Source organism: Sus scrofa, chromosome 1 (assembly GCF_000003025.6).
Source record: "Sus scrofa isolate TJ Tabasco breed Duroc chromosome 1, Sscrofa11.1, whole genome shotgun sequence".
Lineage (NCBI taxonomy): Eukaryota > Metazoa > Chordata > Mammalia > Artiodactyla > Suidae > Sus > Sus scrofa.
This window is the reverse complement of record NC_010443.5, coordinates 35,025,292-35,045,507: the sequence shown is the minus strand read 5'-3', so window position 1 is coordinate 35,045,507 and position 20,216 is coordinate 35,025,292. Positions and strand designations below refer to the sequence as shown.

Sequence of the window (20,216 nt, the reverse complement as noted above, 5' to 3'; positions counted from 1 at the left end):
CTTTGTAAAGCTACGAGAGAGAGCTCTGATATGCTAGTCTAAAAATCACAGATTTATCAATATACCAATTTGTTTTTAAGTTATCCTAAATTTTCCCAAAAGCTTTAAAATGCCATCATATAAGGTGATAGGAAGAATAACAGTTTAAGATAATATTGTTCAATATTGGAGAAACTAAAACTGTAAAACATATCCTCAACTTCTTTTATTGTTTACATTTACTAGATGGGGAGATTCCCGTTGTGGTACAGTGGAAATGAATCCAACTAGGAACCATGAGGTTGTGGGTTCAATCCCTGGCCTCTCTCAGTGGGTTAAGGATCCGGTGTTGTGGTGAGCTGTGGTGTAGGTTGCAGATGCGGCTCAGATCCCGCGTTGCTGTAGCCCTGGCATAGGCTGGCGGCTACAGCTCTGATTGGACCCCTAGCCTGGGAACCTCCATATGCCACTGGTTCGGCCCTAAAAAGATAAATAAATAAATAAATAAATAAATATTTACTAGATGGAAAAAAAAGTTAAAAATTAATGAAGCATCTAAACAAATTTTTCAAAGATTATTGCCATGTATATTTCAAAAAAAATAGATACATATTCCTTTGTTCATCTGTAAGATGTTACCTTAGAGAAGAAAAAGGTCTAACAAAGCAATATATTATGATTTCCAATAAGGGTTACCTTGAAATTTGAGCAAGTATTTTATGCAAATGGTGCTCTTGACTTAAGAAACACCTAATAATTGGCACAGAAATTATTTCACTTCCTTCTACAATTACCATTAAAAAGGGAGACTATTATATATATGCATATGTATTTTTAAAGATATGTGTTTTGACGATAAAGTATTACAGATTCACATGTTAACACTAGTACAAAAAATATGTTCATATACATTTAATAGTACCTATTTAAAAATAAACAGGTACAATTAAAATGTTTGATTATTATTCCTTTATTATGAAGGACTACATACAGGATGGAAGTAGTAACAAAGCCAGAGAATAAAAGATTAGTTATTTAAACCCAAACTTCACCCAGATTATTTGGCTGCGACAATTAAAATGGACATCACTCAATGATTTCTAGGCCATATCATATGTAGTGACAGCTGAATTTGCACATATCTTGCTTAGGGTGACATGAAAGGCATGAATTTCTGCCCTTTGAAGTTCATTTTTTATTGGGTTCACAAAGTATTATACAACTGACAATACTCGAGATTAGAATTCACTCATTACCTTTCCTTCAAATACACTTTTTCCCTTCTGTAGTGTATGTACACGTTGTGGAAAGGAAAGAGGATGGAAGGGCCATCCTTACAGCAATGACTAGATGAAATAAGACAGTAAAGATCAGTAAGTAAAATTCTAAGATGATGATCCCACCCTCAGATTTTCTTAGGAATAAAGTAAAACTATGAAAATAATGAGACACATCTTTATAAAGTAATTTTTTCCATTTGAAAAACCATACAAAATGACCAACACTCTTCAAAAATGCTAAATATAACTAGAACGGTCCTCAAGCAATTTCCAAAAATAATAAGCTGTACTCCTCCCCACCAGCCCCTGTCCAAGAAAATGTGATTGTAATTTTTTTGGCCAAAGTCTGAGTTTAAGAGCTTTGCTTTTTATTCCAAAGTAAAGAAAATAAATTATAATTCAAATAAGAAAGTAGGCATTCCCTTGTGACGCAGCAGGTTAAGGATCCAGCATTGGCACAGGTCCAATCCCTGGCCCAGGAACTTCCACATGCCATGAGTGTGGCCAAAAAAAAAAAAAACAAATAAGGAAGTAAACAGGCAGCGACAGCTGAAGACAGAGGTAGATTCTCTGGGAAAAAAAGGAAAAAAATCAAGAACAAGTTTATGCATCAGTATAACCACAAAGGCACCACTAAAGAGTCTGAAGCTCACAGGCTGAGCCTCTTGGGCCCATCCTTCATACATACCATATCCCTCAGTGTCTGAAATGCAGATGCATGGCTTCTTAAGTCTATCTACGTCATGTCTTCTCAGACACGCCTTTGTTATTATCACCTAAGATATTATTAACATGTCATTTTATTTTTATTTCTACTTCCTAATATCAAACAAAAAACACAGAACCAGAGGGGGAAATCCAGGCCACTTAATGGAACTGATAATGTTATTCAAATCATTTCTACCTGTCAGCTCCACTGTAGTATTCAAAACTCAATGAAAACAAATGCAGCTAATAATAAGAGTACTTAATGATATTGTTAACAGACTCAGCACGTACTAAAGCGCTGTAGATAAATTAAAATAGTGTCATTTTTACTGGTTAACAAATGCTTTCTACCAACCAAGTAAGTCAGAAGAAGATAATTTTAAGCTGAAAGCAAGCCTCTATTTAATTACACACCTATAAGGAACTGTGCCATGAACTGCATGTATGAGTAACTGTACATCCCATGCCTGAGGTAAAAAAGAAAAAGGACAGTGGAAAGAGGATTTCATATTTTTCAATTTTTATGACTCTTATGCTGGAGGTTCCTAGCATTGTAGACTGTTAGCAGAGTTAATAGAAGTTGATCATATTATAAATTTAATCTCTCTTTCTCCATTGAAATTTAGAACAACATTTCCATGGGCCCCAGGGAATTCAAAAGCAACCAAACACATTACTTTAATAATTTAAATTGGTAAATGAATTATATTTTCAATGTAAACTTCCATCTGTGCATACAGTTTCCCTGTGTTTTAGCAGAAAAGAAAGAGAGAAGGCAAATCATCCTTATGGTGACTAGTGGCTGCACCTTGTTTTATGCATTATTTCACAGTTTAGGAATTAAGGATAAGGCTAGGGGTTTGCTAATAGAAGTGTTAAGAAAAGGAAAAGTTAATATTATTTTCAAACATACTGCTTGAGGAAAACTATTTTGGGGTCAGAAATCATCCCTCTCTTCTCTGGAGTTTCAAAATGCTTTGTATTTTTATTATATTTTTATTGTTATTATGGTTCTAACACTAGACTGTCAGGTTTTTTGGTGTTTTTTCGTTTTTGTTTTTTTGTTTTTTGTTTTGCTTTTTTAGGGCTGCCCCTGCAGCATATGGAAGTTCCTAGGCTAGGGGTCGAATCAGAGCTATAGCTGCCAGCCTATACCACAACCACAGCAATGTGGGATCTAAGCTGCATCTGTGACCTACACCATAGCTCAGGGCAACTCCAGATCCCCAACCTACTGAGCAAGGCCAGGGATCGAACATGCATCCTCACAGATACTAGTTGGATTCATTTCCACTGGGCCACAATGGCAACTCCCTAGACTGTCAGATTAAGAGTAGGAATTCTGCCTTATTACTGATGTATCTTCCGCAGTTCTCAGTGGGGCAATGTATGCAACTTTGACCTCAATAAAATTTATGAAACAAATAAATATCCCATCAAATACACACTAGCTCTTGAAATTTCTCTTTAATCCTTCATAATTTTCCCCTCTGAAAAAATGTGTTATACCATGGGTCTTGCATGCATATTAATGACACTAGATGACCCACATATTTGAAAAAGAAAAATAAATCAAACAATAAGGTAGGCTGAATCACCTATACAATGTCTTTAAAATCCCTTTAATGAAAGGAATTTTCTTAATTATTAGAAATGATATTACTCTCCAGAAATTTACAGATGTCCTGTCTCTGATCTAAAAGAAGAGAGGCATGCTGTACAGAAGTTTGTAGCCAGAATATATTTATTATTATAAGCATGTTTTCAAAGTCTTTCTGCTCTCAGTCTGTCCTTAGTCCTAATTCATCTTCCATAGAGATGAGATAATCTTTCTAAAAGCAAATCTAGTAATGTCCGCCTGCTTCTTCAAAACAACAGGAGAGCAATCTAGGTGACATTAGTCCTGGCCACAGCCCACCTGCAGCCTCAATTCTACCCTGGCCCAGGGTCATCCAATGCTCCATCTATTTTCAGAACACAAAACACGTCAGCAATATTTGCAACTGGGATAGACGTGGTTCCCTCTGTTTTTAATTTCATTTTCTGCTCTTTCTTCCTTAAAAACTCATAGTCAATTTTTAAGATGCAGTATAAAAGCCATCCTTTCCTGGTGACAGCTTCTCTGGAACACTTTCTTAAAAGAAGAGTTTCCTCCTCTAAATTCCTTTCACTTTGCATTTTATTCTTTATTTATAGGACAGTCCCTCGTGATTCCTAGGAACCAAGTACAAGGCATTAGTTGTACCACTTGGAAGACCTGGTACTTAACCCAGTGCTGTTAGCAACAAAAAAAGCCAATATACGTTGCTCTGAATAGATTAATATCTTTCAAACTGAAATATTTTCTACTGAACCTGAAAAATAGAATCAGGTTATTACTCACTAAAAAAGAAAAAAAATCTAAAAAAAAAAGTATTTTATTCTTTCAGATTTTTAAGAAAATTGAATAACTATTGTTTTCCATAACTTTTCTTATGCCTTTTTATCTTATATTTTTTTACTTCAATAATAACAGCATTATCTTTTAAAATCCTTGCTCAAAAACAGTAAAGAATCTGTATAAACATCATGTATGAGAAAGTTAAAACATTAGAAAAAATTTTAAAAAACCCACTGATATAAACCCTCAAATGGATTCAAATAGTATGGTATCTTTACAGTGTTAAACCATACCAATTCTTAGAAGAGTTGTTTATCTTGTTTAGCCTCGAGGTTGAGTTCTAATGATAAATAGTCTTTGTGATTGATAGCTATCTCAGACCACAATAAAAATCAATATGGTTCCATTTTGCTGACAATCCTGTGGCCAAAAGGGCAAAATTTCATTCCTCATTTTGTGGTTTCTTAAGTATGCCTGGATATTGTTTTGTTTTGTTTTGTTTTCTCCCATTTTGGATTTAGGAGAGAAGAAAAAAAATGCAGTTTTAGTAAATGTTTACGTTTAAAATAAGACACTCTCCTTTTCACTGCTCCACAGATCTACATGTTTCAATGAAAATTGCCAAGAGCACTGAACTTCAATATAAGACTAGAGAGTAGCTTTCCCAACTGTGTAAATATATTACGTTCTGGACACCCTGAACTCTTGACCTTCCCTATGAGGGAGATGCTGCTAAAATGTCAGTTAATCATAAAGCAGTGCCACAATGGGTTACCCAGAAGCAGAAGGCAATTTAAGAGAGCAATTCTAACATGCAATTGCCAAAGCATGCAATGCAGACAATACTGATGATAGCATATTTTATTTCCATTTAATAAGAAGAAGAGAAAACTGTATTTTCTTAGCTTCTATACCAGATGGTATACCCAGAGGAAACAGACACATGGGAAAAAAAAAAAAAAACAAGCATGCTTTCTTTGACTGTTGGATGAAGTTTTTGAATTACTTCCCATTTAAGACAACTTCACATTTATACCTTTTTTAAAATGTATAAAATGCCTGAAGAAGCATTATGTGAACAATAACACAGGTCAGGCTGCAAGCTAACAGTGAAATAATCATACCCCTAAGGCAAACAGAGAAGCATGAAGCAAGCGTAGGTGGCTATGGCCAGCAGAGGCTGTAATTACCACCTCTCCTAACTTGAGTGACCCTGAAGCAGGTAATTGGACTTACCAAATGATTTTAATGTACTTCAGAAAGAAAACAAAGAAATAGCTTTAGCAACTAGGCAGGACATTTTCAGAAAAGGACAAAGAAAAACATTTTTTGCACTTCTTTTACTGTTTAAAGTATTTAAAACACAGCATATACTTCTGTGTTAAGAACACTAATCAACTGTGCTTTCAATAAAAGTGAAGTTGCAAACATTAAGCTATGTTTTCTTAAGGAATAAGTCAGCGTGTAGACCCTATTTTTAAAAATGTGTATACCTCCCAGAGTATGGAGAAAAGGTATAAATTGGTGCAGCCACTATGGAAAACAGTATGGAGGTTTCTCAGAAAACTAACAATAGAGAGTTGCCATATGATCCAGCAATTCACTTCTGGACATATACTATGATAAAACTATAATCCAAAAAGATAACATGTAGCACTATGTTCATAGCAGTAATACTTCCAATAGCCAGATATGGAAACAACTTCTATGTCAATCAACAGATGAATAAAGATGTGGTGCATGTGCACACACACACAAATATGGAATACTACTCAGCCAGAAAAAAGAATGGAATAATGCCATTTGCAGCAACATGGATGGGCCTAAAGATGATCCTACTAAACAAAGAAAGAAAGACAAATACCAGAGTTCCTGCTATGGCGCAGAGGAAACGAATCCAACTACGAACCATGAGGTTGCGGTTTCAATCCTGGCCTCACTCAGTGGGTTAAGGATCCAGCATTGTTGTGAGCTATGGTTAGGCCAGCAGCTGTTGCTCTGATTAGACCCCTAACCTAGGAACCTCCACATGCCGAGCAGGTGTGGTCCTAAAATGCTAAAAAAAAAAAAAAAAAAAAAAAAGGACAAATACCATAGGATATCACTTCTGTGTGGAATATAAAATACAACACAAATGAACATATCTACAAAACAAAAAAGAAAAGATTGACAGACTTGTGGTTGCCAAGGAGGAGGGAGAGTGGGAGAAGGAGGGAAGGTGGGAAGGTGGGAAGGCCTGGGAGTTTGGGATTAGCAGAAGCAACTAGTATATATGGGATGGATAAACAATGAGGTCCAATATGGCACAGGGAACTATGCTCAGGATCCTGTGACAAATATATATGCTTTTCCATTAACATTTATTTATATGTATAAATAAATAAATATATATATATATATATGTCTGAGTCACTTTACTGTTCAGAAGAAAATAACATTGCAAATTAACTGTACTTCAATAAATTTTTTTTAAATGTACATCTCTCTCTGATTTTACCTGTTGTACTTTCATTTGCTCACGTCAAACTCTTCTAAAAGGCAAAAAAAAAGTTGTCTACAGTAGTAGAAGGAAGAGAAAGAATAATTCAGGCTTTTCAAGGGCCAGAAAATGGGTATGAGCCCCAGTTGTGAAGCTGACTGGGCTTAGACAAATCTTTGCTCTTTATTTTGTTTTTCCTGAGTCTTAGATTAACCAGCTACAAAACTGGGATAATAATATCCAAATACTTATAAAGCAGTAACAATCAATACTTTACTATGACAATCTAAATTTTCATTTAAAACATAAAATTTACTCTTTAATATACATAAATAAAAACATTTAATTAACTTGTAAAATTATTGACACATTTCTGCCTAGAAAACAGAATTTATTATTTAGATAAGTAAAATTTCAAAGGTTTAACTACATTAAAATGGAATTTTAAGAGAGTAAATAGTAACTAATTTACTCTTTGAGTGGTACTTAGGAGATAAACAGTGTTTCCCTGTAACAGACCAAAATAAAGTAAGAATTTCTGAGAGGTGGAAAATAATCATCATCCCTTTGCTACGTACAAGAAATGCATGTGAAATTGATATCACACACATAATACCAAAAAGTTTTTATACTTATTTTTAAGGCTTCCTGGTGGTCTAATGTGCAGTATGTATTAAAATAGCCATTTCAAAACAATAAATATTCAACCAGCTGATATTAATAGTATATTAAAATATGCCATTCTCCAAGTATTTGTTAGAACAGTTCATAGAACCAGTAGTATTCAGAGCCTGCACAATTTAACAGAATTAGATGGAAACGTCTATAAAGATTATGTTTAGCTTCTGAAAGGGATTATTTACACAGATTATGAAGAATTTTTGTACTAAATATCAGGTAATATCATAGGCAGCATAAGTTGTGTTCTATTTTGTTGTTATAAAACAGGCAGGCTGAAGCCAGAGATGGTGCTAATGCCAATAGGGTCAAAGGCACCTGAAATTTGAGGAATGGAATCTTGAAGAGGGGAAATAGATGGACATCATAATTTTAACCTGTACCAACTCTGTATTTGTGCAAATTAATAGAATATGTCATTCCGTAAGATTTCCCATAACAGTGCAAATTAGTAGATATTCCTGTAAAACAGTAACCACAGTTTCTCAAAACCCGCATCAAACACACCTTATGAGGACTTTAATAAATTAACATAGATATCTGGTAAAGACTCACCAAACATGTAGTAAGTTTCTACATTTGGAAGTAAAAGCATAAATGAGTACGTGGGCTTAATACTATTTTATGCCACAGAGCCCACAAATTAAATGTCTCAAATAACATATCAGGAAAAAAAATAATTTCAAAATGTCAAGACATTTATAAATTTGAAAGCAGCTCTGAGTCTGTTATTTTACTCTATCCCCTCCCACACAGATAAGGTTATTCTCAAAATAAAATAGCTCAAAGCACTTTACAGTCATATTTTTACTTATTGCAATTCAATATGCATCCTGAACATATCTGATAGGGATAAATCAATGCTCATTAACATATTGTTTTCATTCACTTAATACAGCATAACTAGCCTTAAACCACAATCTCACTTATTCACAACCTCCCTTGGCCTTCATATCAATGGCCAATTTTAAATAATTCCTAGGTTAAAAAAGTTACATAGTATTAACAATACATTGTGTGGTAATGCTATTTTTTTTTTTTTTAAACTATTTCTTGGGCCGCTCCCGTGGCATATGGAGGTTCCCAGGCTAGGGGTCGAATCGGAGCTGTAGCCACCGGCCTACGCCAGAGCCACAGCAACGTGGGATCCCAGCCGCGTCTGCAACCTACACCACAGCTCACGGCAACGCCGGATCGTTAACCCACTGAGCAAGGGCAGGGACCGAACCCGCAACCTCATGGCTCCTAGTCGGATTCGTTAACCACTGAGCCACGATGGGAACTCCGGTAATGCTATTTTTAAGGGAAAATAAAACCTAAGAATGTAGATGAGATATTTAAAAGAAAGAAGTTTGGGCACAAAAAATCAAGAGGAAGATCACTGGAATAGTACATTAATATTCATTATTTTAATTTGTATATACCTGATACAGATTAAATGTGGGGGAAAGAGGTAACTTTATCAGCAAATATCTTCAGTAAATGGACCCCTCCGTTTGTCTTTTGAAGTTAGCATGGGATACGAATTTTGGAAGACAGGGTGATCTAGTCCTCAGTTTCCATACTGTCTCTTCTAAATTATTTCTCTGCCTAGCTGTGGTTGTGGAGTCAACTTGTTTCTACCCCATGAAGTTAGTTCATCTACTACAATAGGAGTAACTTGTCCCATTACCTAAAATGAAAAGACTTAGCTGTAGAGAAAATTTGAAAAGCAAATTGTGTGATTTAGGCTAAGCCATGGAGACTTACCCAAAGTCTTTGTGGTTTTTTTTCAACCGTAGGATAAATGTATGACATCAATAAGAAAACTAGTAGACTTTCTATTATCTAAGCTGAATCTTAGAGTAATGACTGAGCAGTTAAGTTTCCTATTAGTGAGCATCTTTTCATGTTCATATACAAAATATATTAATATTTAAAATTAGTATATTAATATTAATATATGAAGTTGAGTCAGAATAAAAAATACTTAGGGATGATAATATGTCAGGTATTTTGCTTTGATCTTAGATCAGTGCTCTCAGTGGGTAGCCGCAGAATATTATAATTGCTAAACAGATGTTAAAGAAACAAAAGACATTTTACCGGCATTTACATTTTCATAGATCCCCATGTTCACAATTTTCAATTTTTAGAACCTAAATCTTTAAATGTTCAAGATGCACAGACGCATGTACTAACTCTGCAGGTGTTTCGACATAATGCTTAACGGATAAAAAAAAAGTCTCTTTCAACAAACTAAAAAATTAAACTATTTTCCACAATAAAATAAACAGTGCACTAAAAGTACACTCCAATAACTTAGGCAATTAAACTTTTCAGTGGCTTTTAGTAAATAGCTAAGAATTTCTCCCATTATAAAAATGGATGTATGGAACTAGGGTGTATTTTATATATTACTTTTTATTTCAGTTTTTATTCTTTTTTTGTGTTCTCCATATGCTATTATTTTCACCACTCTGTTTCAGGTCTGAGGAGGGCAATAACAGGGCTTAAAAATGTAAGGAAAGCCTCTTTATTTTACAGCTGGGTGTCAAGCTATTGCATTAATCCTATACAACAGGATATTCTGAATAGAAGAGTTATCTTAGGATTGACTCAGAGTAACTTTCTTGTCTGTGTCATCAGATACGGTTTCTGTACTGACCATAACAAAATTATGGAGGAATATAATTCTCACACTGTTAAAGGTATTCCACATTTGTTTGAACGACAGAGGTTTTTCTCTCAATAATACTTCCACCTGCGTCTATCAGAGATTTTGGACTAAATACAAGCAAGCTGAGCAAAATTACTATGCAAGAAAAGATTGTGGATTCATAATAATACTGAGTAATAATAGAGAAATACACCGTCTTTAAATCAAATTTATGACATAATTAAGGCCACAATTTACCAAATTCACTGGAACTCTTAGAATAGTGCGACTAATCATGTACCAAATAGTTAGAACTTTTAATAACTGTATGGATATTATGTGTCTTATGCTAGATTTCTTTACTAGGCAGAGTGGCCTGTTCTTTATTCTTACCTGCACATTTGGTTCTGGTGATTAGTGGAGGTCCTGGAAGCCCCGTTCCGCCTTCACCAGGTCTTGTAAGTAGAACACGGATCTCGTATTCAGTATCTGGATCCAAATGCCATAATTTATAAGTTGGAGCATTGACTGCATGGGTTTCTGTCCAGGATCCTGATGTCATTCGGTACTCCACTTCTTTAAGAATGATGGGACCATCACCAATGATGGAGTTGGCATTTAGCTGAATCAGCAAATATGTCGGCCCAACGCCAAGCAGCTGTGGAGGAGCAATAGGCCTTGGTGGTTCTAGGAGAAATGAGCGTGCAATCTCATTAGTTAGAAATCCAAACACATACACTGCATAGAGGTATTAATAGCTCTCAAAGCCTAAAGGCTTAGGAATGATTTATTTAGGAGTTAATAAATACTTAAGAGAAAACGGAATGAGGGGTCTGCAAACTGGACTTTTAAAGAACAAATACTTTCATAGATGGATATTACCCTTTTAACACAAGTTTTCTTTTATTAAAAACAAGCCTCTCCAGGGGTCAAATTTGTAACCAGTAACCAAGGGAAATAAAAAAGAAAATACTTAGAAATGGATAACTTCAATTAGCTGCTAAAGTACAATTGATTTCTGATATTCTTGAGGTCCTAAGTCTTTTACAAATCTCCAAATTAATGAATATTGCCATAACTCTTTATTTCATTCATGAAATATGACTACGTAGTGTTTTTGTTTTTGCTGTGATGATATAAAAAGAAGATAAAGCAAATTGCACTCGGGAGCAGATGCCTGGTGCTGACTAGTTTCCACACATCCACCTTTCAGTGTTAGAAACTGAAATTTACACGGAGGCAAAATCACAAATCATTATGTATCATTGGCCTTTGGGAGTAGCACGTGATATGGCAATGTGTCAAATATTAAACTCAAATGTCAAAGGTACACTGCAATTTAATTTTGAATAGCTCAGACATTTTGCTTGAAAGAAACTTTGGGAAACATGATTATAATGTTTGAATTTATAGAAATGTCGGATGATGAATTAGAGCATTTATTTTCCCTAACAACAATGTAGGTGAAATTTGACACTGAACATTATGAAGGATCCCATAGCTTTAGCTCTGTCCATATGGTTTCTAATTAGTACACTGTGATCAGGTGGGATCTTTGAATCTCTGGAAAAACACTTCTTGGGGAGGCCAAAAGACTTTAAAGGAAAGTGCTAATCTTTAAAAAGTGATTAAATTGTTTTAAAGTACTTTAAAAGAATTAAAGCAAATTATATGAGGAATAACTATTACATGCCACCGCACAATGCTTCTCTCAGCACCCACCCCTTTTTCCCCAGATAGGGGTGGGTTGGAGGAGATGCAGATAGAAAGAAATTATGAAAAGACAGCCAGTATTTTTTATATTGGATTTTCTATTTTAACAGCAATAAATGCTTAGACTACAACAATGTAAAAAAGCTCATAGACAGGTTTACCCTCTGATAAAGGTTTAAATGAGGCAGAGGTTTCCAGTGGTAGCCCAGGATTGGCTTTTAAATTCCCAAAATACAGTTTCTACTTGAACCCTTGAGCTACAAATATCCCTAACATAAGGAATAACACTAACTGATCTAGATCCCTACACAGGATAAAGTAATTTTTAGGAATTTTCCTCCAAAATTCACATGACAAATTTGATTAATCATTAATTGCTAAGCTGTTCTACACATTAGGTATTCATATAATAGGATAAGGGAGACATAACAACAATAAATCAACAAATTCATTATTTAAATTGAGAGTTATATAGAAAACATATACAGCTTTCAAACTCGTTATTTAGTTATTGGTAAAATTGTATGAACTTGTGTTTCACTATCGCTGCTGTTTAAAAATAAAGCTAAAATTAAGTAAGAATTATGTGCTACATAAATTGTTACATTTAAGATTATTTCTGTTTCTATCAAAAAGTAGTTCTTAACATCTGATTTATAAACTTTAACTACAAAATTTCATCCTCATGGTTTGAAAATTCTTTCAACAATATAGCATCAAAATTGGAAAAAGTGGGTGAACTACTTCTAATTTCACAACTGACTTCAACTGAGAAGTTACAGAAGAAAAAGTTTAAATAAAACCAAAATAACTTAGAATGTTCACTTATCAGCTAAAGAAAGATCGAGCTAGACATTTTATATCATGAAATTCTTACCAACTAGTCTAACAACTTTTATCTTTCAATTTTCCAAAAGTTTGGGTAGACAAAGCAAGTTGATATATTTTCTAAAACTTAAAATGAAACTGAACAAAGATATGAACGTAATAGAAAAAATGCAAATATCTTTCCAACTATCTAAATACTGCATATATTTTAAGAAGCAGTATGTATTTTGTGAATAAACTGAGCTGCCTCATATGTGCAATGTTTGTTTTCATACCAGATGGCTCATATACTGACTAATTTAATTAGGAAATGATGCTAAATTCTCAGTTTCCTGGGTTCTAACCCACAGCAGCAATGCCTCACTCACAAGAAGGCCAAACAACAACCTGAAGAGGTCTGATATTTAACACAAACAAATGAACTATAAATAACAAACCATAGTTAATCTAAAAAATTATGAGTATTCTGAAATCCAACCTAATAAATGTATACTGAATGTTAAATCTCACCCATCAAAACCGCACATCATTGTCACAGAAAATAAGGAGAAAACAAAAAGAGGACAGCAGAAGATTGGAGGGAAAGAAGGGGTGGGGGGAGGGAACTAAAACAAAACATATTATTAGCAACAAGTGAGAAAATAAAGCATAATATTTCTTCTATCATTTCTATCTTTAAAGAAATGGTCTGTAAAAGAAACTGAAGTTCAAAATCAAGAGATATAATTTCAAAAAGTGCATACACTGATAGCTGAGTCAACTTGAACATGTTATTTAACTTAGCATTACAATTTCCTCATTGGTAAACTAGGCATAAATTTTAAGAATTTTAAAAGATGATTGGATTAGGAAGATGTGATATATATACACAATGGAATACTACTCAGCCATAAAAAAGTACGAAATAATGCCATTGGCAGCAACATGGATGGAACTAGAGACTGTCATCCTGAGTGAAGTAAAGTCAGAAAGAGAAAGGCAAACACCATATGACATCGCTTATATCCGGAATCTAATACAAGGCACAAATGAACCTTTCCACAGAAAATAAAGCCATGGACTTGGAGAATAGACTTGTGGTTGTCAAGGAGGAGGGAGAGGGAGTGTAGTAGTTGGGGAGCTTGGGGTTAATAGATACAAATTATTGCTTTGGAATGGATTAGCAATGAGATCCTGCTGTGTAGCACTGGGAACTACATCTAGTCACTTATGATGGAGCATGATAATGTGCAAAAATTGAATGTGTACATGTATGTATAACTGGGTCACCATGCTGTACAGTAGAAAAAAATTGTATTGGGGAAATAACTATTAAAAATAATAATAATAACAATAATAATAATAAATAAAGAGAAACAGTGAAAAAATGACAATATTTTGCAGGTGCTGGGTGCCACAAAAATATATTATCAACATTAATCTCAAAAAAAGACTTTATATTTCTAAATATGTCCACAAGTCCTATATTGATGTTATTTTGTTTTGTTTTATTTCTTCCAGAGAGCACATAAATTTTAAAATCAAAAATTAATATTCAACACTAGTAGTTTGTATACATGAAAAACTATGTAATCAGGTTCTTGGCCCAAAGGAGGGCAAAAATTCACCCTGATCAGTTTTACATCTCCCTTGCTATGGTCAAGCAAACAAAAGGGACAGTCCAATCATCAAAGCAGTAGCTCAAATTTGGACTTACGTCAATGTTTAGCGAGGCTTAGAAGTATATATATTGACTAACAGTATGATTGTAAGTGACACCTAGCATAAATAAGAGTAACATACCACTACATATTACATTTTTATGTTGGAGGTAAAAAGTATCCTCATATTAGCACATGCATTTTGTTTTTAGGCCCTTGAGAACTAAGAGGCTTATTTATAAAATCTCTATTCATTTCAATAAATTATGCATGAATTTTAATCAGTTAGCAAATGAACAAGTAATTGTTCTACAGCAGTATTAATATTCTTCATAACTTAATACACTATCAGACTCAGAGGTGTGGTGCAAATAAATCCCAGTTGTATACTAGGTATCAAGTGAAGTATGCAATCCCCAAAATACAAGATAAACTTTGTCGATGTTACCAATTAACTTTCAATTAATGACTTACATTCATTATTCTAGAGAAAAACCTATTATAAATTTGCAATTATACATTCAAATTGCTTTATTTTTTATTTCAAATAATTTTAAAGTGTCTCGAAACCAAGGTAAGTCATTATGAAAGTATATTCTCATCCAATTACTCCTATTACAATGCTGTTTTACAAACATGTGTCACTTATCAACATTCAGTTAATTAATAAAATGCAAAATCATTAGAAGTAGAAGTTATAAAGCCAGAAAGTCACTTAACAAAGTAAATATCAAGGCTAATGACACTTCTACATTCATCTTTCCAAACAAATAAATTTAATATCTCTCAAGCCTGTCTCCTCCCAAATTATTTTATTTACGTGTCAATGAAGCCTTAACAAAAGTATCTTGAGATGAGCACTCTCACTATGGAAGCAGGCAATGACACTGCCTTTGTCTCCTAAGCCTTTTGTAACAAATCACCACAAATGTGGAGGCTTAAAAAAACAGAAATTTATTCTCTTATGGTTCTGGAGGCCAGGTGTTCCAAATCACCTATTGGGTTGAAAGCATAGTGGCATCAGCCATACTTCCTCCCAAGTCTCCAGGGGAGAATCAATTCTTGCCTTTTCCAATATCTGCTAGCTGCTGGTATTCCTTGGCTTGTGGCCACATCACTCCAGTCTCTATTTCACTGTTCACACTGCCTTTTCCTCTTCTCTCTGTAGTCAAATCCCTCTCTCCCTGCTACTTAGAAGGATACTTGTGATTATATCCACTTGCAAGGTCCACATGGATAATGCAAAACACTCTCCCCATCCAAAGGCTCTTAACCTAATCACAGTCCCCAAAACCATTTACCCAGATAAGGTAGTAGTCACGGGTTCCAGAGATTAGAAGCATATATCTTTGAGGTCATTTTTCAGCCTACCATAGGCATGGACTCATCCTTCCTCCTGGGAGATGTCTCATCTCCTTCTTTTCTGCAGTTGGTAGGAAGCTAGTAAAATAATGCTCTTAGGAAAATTTCCTAGCTAGGTTTAGAGCAGTGGACATTATTTAAGAGGCAACAATTTACCTATATTGTCTGTTTTTGCTATTTTTATTTTTAAAAGGGAAATGAAAATAGAGATGATGAAAATTACTATTCAAAATGGCTACAAGAGGCAATGCTCCCTTACTATGTCTAAGTTCTGTAAGAATCAAATTAGAATATTTGTCTTGGAGATATATTCTTATTTGCTACCATTTATTTACTTAATTGAATAGACCACTTCAAACCAAAGTTTTTTCTATTTCTTTATCATTCCCCTCAATAAAATTTTTATCCAGTTCCAGTTAAAAAAAGAAAATTCACCAGCTCACACTTCATGCTATTTAATATTCTTCTTTGTCACCTATTAAATACTCAAGTAAATGGGAAAGACCATTAGAGACTGAGAGCAGGAAGAATGGCATCAGTGTACCAAATAATTCAAATATTTATTTATCAGCTACCCTATGATAATTTTAAATAATGCCTCAGAAGTATAAACATAATTTAATGGTACTTGAGTGTTTTAAGAAATATGAAATAATAAAACTAATGAATAGAAAGATGGCCTTTCCTCCCATAAGAAATGGAAAGCAGGTTATAGATAATTTAGAAGCATTGTCTTTGGGCCTTTAATATCATATGTACAACAACATAATTCGTTTCATTTTTTTCTTTAGATGTTAAAACATGAAGTACACATTTGAAAATTTCAGATATATTTAACAAGGTTTCTCCTGTAGCCACATTTTATAAACTATAATGCAGATGTATTTATGAGAAGAGTAATAGCTCTTTCATGATTTTCACTCTGGTAATTTCCTGACACCTCATTTCCAGCCCTAGCAAATTCCTTAGGCAGCCAAATGCCTCTCCATTCACTCTACTTGCTACCATCCCATACCTTTTGTTCATATCAATTATGTAAAGAGTGAATTCTACAAATTATTTTTCAGATACATTACTATTTTAAGTATGTTTACACATTTTTGCATTGATAGATTTTTAAGACATAAATTTTTCATTTAATGTATTAAAATCCTTTTAAATCCAACAATCCAATGATAGATACTTTTTTTTCAAATCATATATTCAGATGGTTCATAAGCTTGAACTGGTAAAAGAGAGTTAATGCTAAGACATCACAGTTTGGATGTTGTTAAGCCTGAGCTTCCTATGACACCCCTAGACCAAGTATCAATTAAAAGGAGCTATTGTTACCTATTACCATCTTCATGAAAATTACAGGGGTGTTAGCTTAGGGTTATGGTAGACTATGGAAAGAGTATGTGTTGTGTCCCCCATTTCACACAAAAAATTATAAAAAGCATGAAATAAGCATATATGCTTTCACAGCTGTACATCTGTAGAAATACTTAAAAGTGGAAAAATGCAATTGAATAACAAAGCCTTCTTTTAATGATATACTATATATGTTTGTTTATACTACGTTTTTTTTTATCATTATTAATTATATCCACCTAAGTAAGAGTTTCTTCATTTTCTCCCAGTGGTTCTCCACTGGCAGCAGTTGTTCAAATGACTCCGGAGTGTTACTTGCTTTGAGTGGTTTGGGGTCAGGATTACTTGATCATGAAAAGCACGGGGTAGTGCCATATACCAAAGTCTCCAATGCAAAACACCAGAGGCTCCTCTAGAAAAACACTAAAATGTTAAAAAATAATTTTCCCTCAGCAATCTGTGGTGTATGCTTACCTAAAATTACATCATTTACATTTCTATTTCTCAAGAGTATCGGAATAGGGGACAGGAACCCTTAACATGTGATCATTTACTCACACAGGCATGACCCTGGTTGAGGCATGGGTAAATGGGTATTTGACTATATAACTTGTTCATGAGCAAGTGAAGAGATGTTTTTGGAAGACTATCAATATATAGCAAGAAGTAAAAATATGTTCATAGACTAAAGTAATCACACTTCTGAAAATCCAATATAAGGAGATAAGTACATCTGTGTTTAGAAAGGCAAAAAAAAAAAAAAATAAGAAATCAAAATATTCTACGATAGGAAAATGATCACACAAATTTTGGCATTTCAACAGAATGCCACATAAACTTCAAGAAATACAAGTTGTGGAGATTATACAACAAATATCAGAGAGTTTTTGAATGTTTGGCTTACTAGAAGTTTCACTTACGTAAGTAAAAAGCATATCCCTCTTAAAAAAGAAAAGTAAACCACCAACTACCACCACCAGAAAGAAATACACCAAAAAGCTAATAGCCATGATTGGGGAACTGTGAGACCAAGAATGGTCTTATTTTTTCTTTTTTCTCTATTTTCCCATAAAATTCAGAATGTGCTCAAAAAACTTTCTCACCACTGTATCTTCAGTGTCTGTTGCCATGCCTAAGTTCAATAATATCATTACAGAATGAATGGCTAGACCAACAAAAAAAGTAATCCTTGCCACTGTCAGAAAAAAAATCTACATAAATTCAGTCTATTCTATGTAAGAAAATATCAACTACAACTTCAGTGTGAGAAACATAATTTGAAGATGGTAATAGTAAAATTTTGTGTATTTATTTACTAATATGTTTAATTTATTTTCAGATGATAAAATTAAGTCCTCAACATGTAGGATTTATCACTTTGAGCTCTGAACCATGTAGCTGGCCAATTGCTCCGACAGTGATACACAGCACCTACAAAACGTTACTATTTAATTAAAGGAGTTAGTTGACTGGAACAAAGGAACACTTTCTAGGCAATTGCTTAGTGACCAAGTGCCCTCAAATGATTTATCCAGCTTGTAAAAAAAGGCATGGTTACAAACCTATACAATAATTCTCTTTTGTCTTTTAGTCAAATCAAATCAATTAATTTTTTTAAAAAGATTTTCCATGTGAAGAAAAATTTCCTATAACATAGACATGAACATAAAATATCAATCATTTCATCAAAATATACAATTGTACCAATAATACCAAAATGTACACCACTCACTTGAGTTTCTTGAACAAAAATTTAATTCAGGGTAGGAAAAAATTCTGATACTAAATATGCCAATCTTCACATTAAACAGCTATTTTGTCTTTCAATCCCTGTGGGATATGTATTCATTTTTTTATACGGCAAGATCTGTGGAATTATAGTATTTAATCTCAATGACATGGCTCTTTCCTGATGCCTAAAGTGCTGAAATAAGAAGAATCATTTCAGCAACAAAACTGCAAATTTTGCCTACTGAATTTTATATCCTATACATTACCATGACATTTTATTCATCTTGATTTGAAAACACTGCAGCAATAACTTTATTACCTGCTTGAAATAAAAAGGCAGAGCAGCAGCATACTGTTTTGGATCTGCGAGCACAAACTAAAAACAAGGTGAGGTTCATATTTATGGTATATGAAAAGGCGAAGGGGTTTTTTAAAAGTGAAGTTTATTTGCTTTTCAGCTCATGTAATCTGTGAAATAATTACACATTTTTATCTAATTTTGTCCCAAAACTATACTTCAATTAATATCTACGCAGTGTGTTGGTTCAGAATTATAAATAACTGCAATAATTCAACAACTTTACAAAAGCCTCCATCAGTACTACAATCCATATGGCATAACAGAAAACCACATATGATGTAAGATCCATTTGACTGAGTTATAAACTAATACAGAAGATTTCTCTTACGGCTATTTAATCCCTCACTTCAGCTTTGTGGGAGCGCAAACTGTTCATGCATTTCAAGGAAAGACCATCCAGTTGATTCCAAGAATAACAATCAGGTAAGTAGTAAAACTGGGAAAGCCTTCAACTCTTTGTTTGGCTCCCTCAAGTCTGGGATCATAAACACATAATCACATCACCATCTCATCAGTCACCTTTATGAGGTAAGGGAATAAAAATATGTGGTGGGAGAAAGGAGAGGAACTGTGTTTGACAAAGATAATATATGTCCCAGTAACATGTTAAATATGACTAGGTTATAGGCCAAAAGATTCAGAGTACACCATTTATATTCATTTTATATTAATATATGTGAAGACATAATGGCTGATTCCATTAAACCAAGAGATAGCAATTAAAAGAAAAACTCCCCTGCAAAATCTTTATAATCTCTCTTTCCATATGCACACTTTCACATGTATACACATTTACATACATAACATAATCAAGATAAAAAGTATCATTTAAAAACATTCGGAATCTTCCAAATTTAGATTATTAAAAACATTGAAGAATCTCGTGAGTCTAGATTCCAAATTAAAAAAAAAATTAAACCTATGAAATTAGAAGAACTTTCCAGAATTTAATGATAACCAAACAAAACAAGGTGGCCATCATGACTTTTAGATCTAAGTACTCCTCTGTGTTGACCTGATTATAACACATGATAAGCATATGTTGGCTATGAATAGGTAACTTGTGATTATTCCAAGTCAACTCAA

At 33.8% G+C, this 20,216-nt stretch overlaps 1 protein-coding gene and 1 long non-coding RNA gene across 18 annotated transcripts in view; one reads left to right on the top strand and one right to left on the bottom strand.

The window, feature by feature from the left end:
- The window catches only part of PTPRK (protein tyrosine phosphatase, receptor type K), a 565,337-nt gene that overhangs the window by 213,192 nt on the left and 331,929 nt on the right, over window positions 1-20,216 (bottom strand). For all 17 annotated transcript variants that reach the window (XM_003353215.4, XM_021072706.1, XM_005652678.3 and 14 more), the window contains exon 7: window positions 10,536-10,829. In XM_003353215.4, coding sequence (XP_003353263.1) covers window positions 10,536-10,829 — 294 coding nt within the window. The remainder of the gene's footprint in view (window positions 1-10,535; window positions 10,830-20,216) is intronic.
- LOC110256645 lies at window positions 1,555-1,850 on the top strand. Its single transcript, XR_002338453.1, has 2 exons — window positions 1,555-1,696; window positions 1,821-1,850. It is a non-coding gene; the product is annotated as an uncharacterized LOC110256645 (long non-coding RNA).